The sequence below is a fragment of the Amphibalanus amphitrite genome, unplaced genomic scaffold (genome assembly GCF_019059575.1).
Source record: "Amphibalanus amphitrite isolate SeventyFive unplaced genomic scaffold, NRLGWU_Aamphi_draft 002226F_arrow, whole genome shotgun sequence".
NCBI lineage: Eukaryota > Metazoa > Arthropoda > Thecostraca > Balanomorpha > Balanidae > Amphibalanus > Amphibalanus amphitrite.
Window position 1 is genome coordinate 1,814 of NW_024883716.1, and position 2,821 is coordinate 4,634.

General features: G+C 46.3%; 1 protein-coding gene across 1 annotated transcript; it reads right to left on the bottom strand.

Annotated features, from left to right (window-relative positions):
* Positions 1-279: 279 nt before the first annotated feature.
* Positions 280-2,588, bottom strand: LOC122376658 (the record flags this gene model as incomplete). The annotated part of the gene is made up of 4 exons (XM_043356563.1): positions 2,508-2,588; positions 1,357-1,478; positions 876-971; positions 280-480 (listed from the first exon to the last, which is right to left on the bottom strand). Coding segments are annotated over exons 2-4 (418 nt in total), but the record flags the coding sequence as incomplete, so codon positions are not given.
* Positions 2,589-2,821: the final 233 nt, after the last annotated feature.

Below are 2,821 nucleotides of genomic sequence, written 5' to 3' on the forward strand. Positions count from 1 at the left end.
TTTTCTGTTATGTGATGAGTAAGGGTTTAGCTGACTGATTCGCAACTAAATGAAATCTCTCTCTCCCTCTCTCTTTCTCTCTCTCTCTCTCTCTCTCTCTCTCTCTCTCTCTCTCTTTCTCTCTCTTTCTCTCTCTTTCTCTCTCTCCCGACCTCTCATTCCATCTCCCTCGCTCTCCGTCCCACCTCTCTCACACTCTCACACTCTCTCTCTTTCTCTCTCTCTCTCTCTCTCTCTCTCTCTCTCTCTCTCTCTCTCTCTCTCTCTCTCTCCTCTCACCATCCTCGGATGGGTAGATGTCCTCCGCCAGCGCCTTGCTCCTGTGCGGCGCTACCTTCTCCTCTGCGTACTCCATGGCGTCGTCATCGTTGACGACGTGAGCCATCGGCAACGCCAGCGGCACCTCGATCGGTCCCTCGTCCTCCTCCTCCTCGTCCTCCTGCTCCTTCCTCCGCTCCTGTCTGGCGTCCTCGCGCGCCGCTGGCCGGGAGAACGGGAGTACGGTTAGAAAGTGAGTGGGATCGGCGTGGCTGATTGTGCAAATACTTTTGTATGGTCAGTGGTATCCTGACCATGTTCCTGATTGATAATTGTATTATTTGGCGAACAAACTTGTCTTGTCCGACGATCTTATTAGCAATCCGCTTTAGTTTTTTACTTAAAACTGCAAAATGTAGCTAAATTCTTAAAAATGATCTAATGCCATGTTTTCAAAGGTGGCTGTGGTTTAGTTTTACCTTCAGATATGAATATTGAGTACATCACTACAATGTTGGCAAAGCCTGCATGTTGTATATCCCTTTTTATCGCCACATCCTCATTGTTATGTATTTTAGAACCAATACGCCATTTGGCGCCAGTCAGTAGAATCTCACCGTTTTTCAGGAATGCCTCTGCCACCTGGTCGTCCACCATTCCCGGCAGAATTTCCCCTCGATAGTCGTCCACTGCCATATTTTCACCACCACGGCCTGAGGAATACCAAATGAGACGCACTTCAGAGTGATATACCAAAGTGGTATTTGATAGGATTGAAATTCATAGCCAGCTTATGCATTCAGATCATTTTATGTCACGATAATCTAAAACCTTATATGATTAGGCTTCATATACGGGAACATGTAACCCCTGCTACGCATCAGACGGCACGAATAATGAACATTCATTAGATTTTGATAGCGCAGTATAAGCGTACGCTCAGACTCATTATTTTGAGCAGTGTGACGGTTCTCTACTCCCTGATATCCTCAGTTTTACGTCGGCCCCTTGCTAACAATTTTCTGCGGCATTTAGCAAACGCCTTTTTGTTACCTTTCGTCGTGCAATTTCCACCTGCTATGATTTCAGTTCACTTACCCATGCTGCCGATGTCCCTTTTCGTCACCTTCTGTTTTTGTTCTGTTACTGGGACGCATAGTGCGGACGAGACCAGAAGGGCTCCGATAAGGAGCCTTACGTACACGATTGAGTTATTCATCCTGAAACGTGACAAACATGGACATCACAGTTTTGGCGTTTACTTATGAAAAAAAAAATTATTATAATGCTGCGCGAGTATATTGTGCCAGCACGAGACGAATTAACTTAAAAGGAGGCTTATATTTGAGTTCCTAAAATATTTCAACTGGTGAGGCAGAGATGTGCTTATTCCAAGGCTAGGCCGGCGGCACTTCCGTAACAAACGTGGGACATCGCGATAACATAGCCGACCTTTGTAAATAACTTAGCACGCGTCGGACGTTGCCTTTCTGTTTGAACAGCTCATACAGACAGCATCGGACAAAAGCAGCAGCCGCTGGCAAACGAACGAATCGATGGCAGCACCTCCTGACCAAAGACGGTTATTAATGTGACTGGGTAATGGTGCAGATAGTTAACGGAACACAAGCTATATCCAAGCAACTGTTGGTTCCTTTGAATATCCGTGAGGGTCGGCAATAAACAGAATTGCAGGGTCTAGAAAACAGTTGTATGAAATAACAGTGGTTTGCTGGCGTGTTCGTACTAAATGTAATGCTTTTGACAATGGACCTGAATGCGTTTGACGTAAAAAAGTACCCAATTGCATTGTTAAAGCCAATCAAGATTGATTGATGACTGAGGCAAGACAAATGTTAAACACTAATTTGGTTTCACTGTTTTAAAAGCTACACAAATGACGACAAAGCATTGAATTATTTCACTGAGAAAGACGACTTTAATCCTGAGATATACTGTTACGATGCATTTAATTTTGTTATACAATATACTTTCAGCTATAAAATTGATGATAAGATGTGGGCTAGTAACATATCAAAAACTCAATGCACTGAGAATCAGCCATGGATCCACGCTGAATGTCATCTTACAGCAAAGCAAAGTAGCTAGCCCGGGCTGCCCTTTGTCAAAAGCACGATGATGACGCCAGTCAGTGACAGAGCAAATGCCACACCCCACGATGGCCACAACCTTCTCCAGTACACATTTGCGACCTTACACCCTCCCCTACGGCCTCTCTCCCACCGCACCTACTGATTGTGAGTCTCCAATCGGACGAGTACCCGCCAGGTCCGCTCGCGACCACCGTTCAGCCCCTACCTGCCACCTGCACGCCTCGTCTGGCGTGGTTGTTAAGATCGCCTCGGGGCATCGTCGGCGCAGCGCGCATGCGTAGAGTGTATTGACCGGCCGGGCCGATTGGTGACCCGGCCGGGTAGTCAGCTGGCGGTCAGCGTGTCTATGTGCCCGAGAAATATTTTGGTTTTTAGCTGATATCTGAAATACAGCGTGGATCGTATCAGGATCATTGCTTGGCTGCTTTAAATCAGCATGAAATAATTGG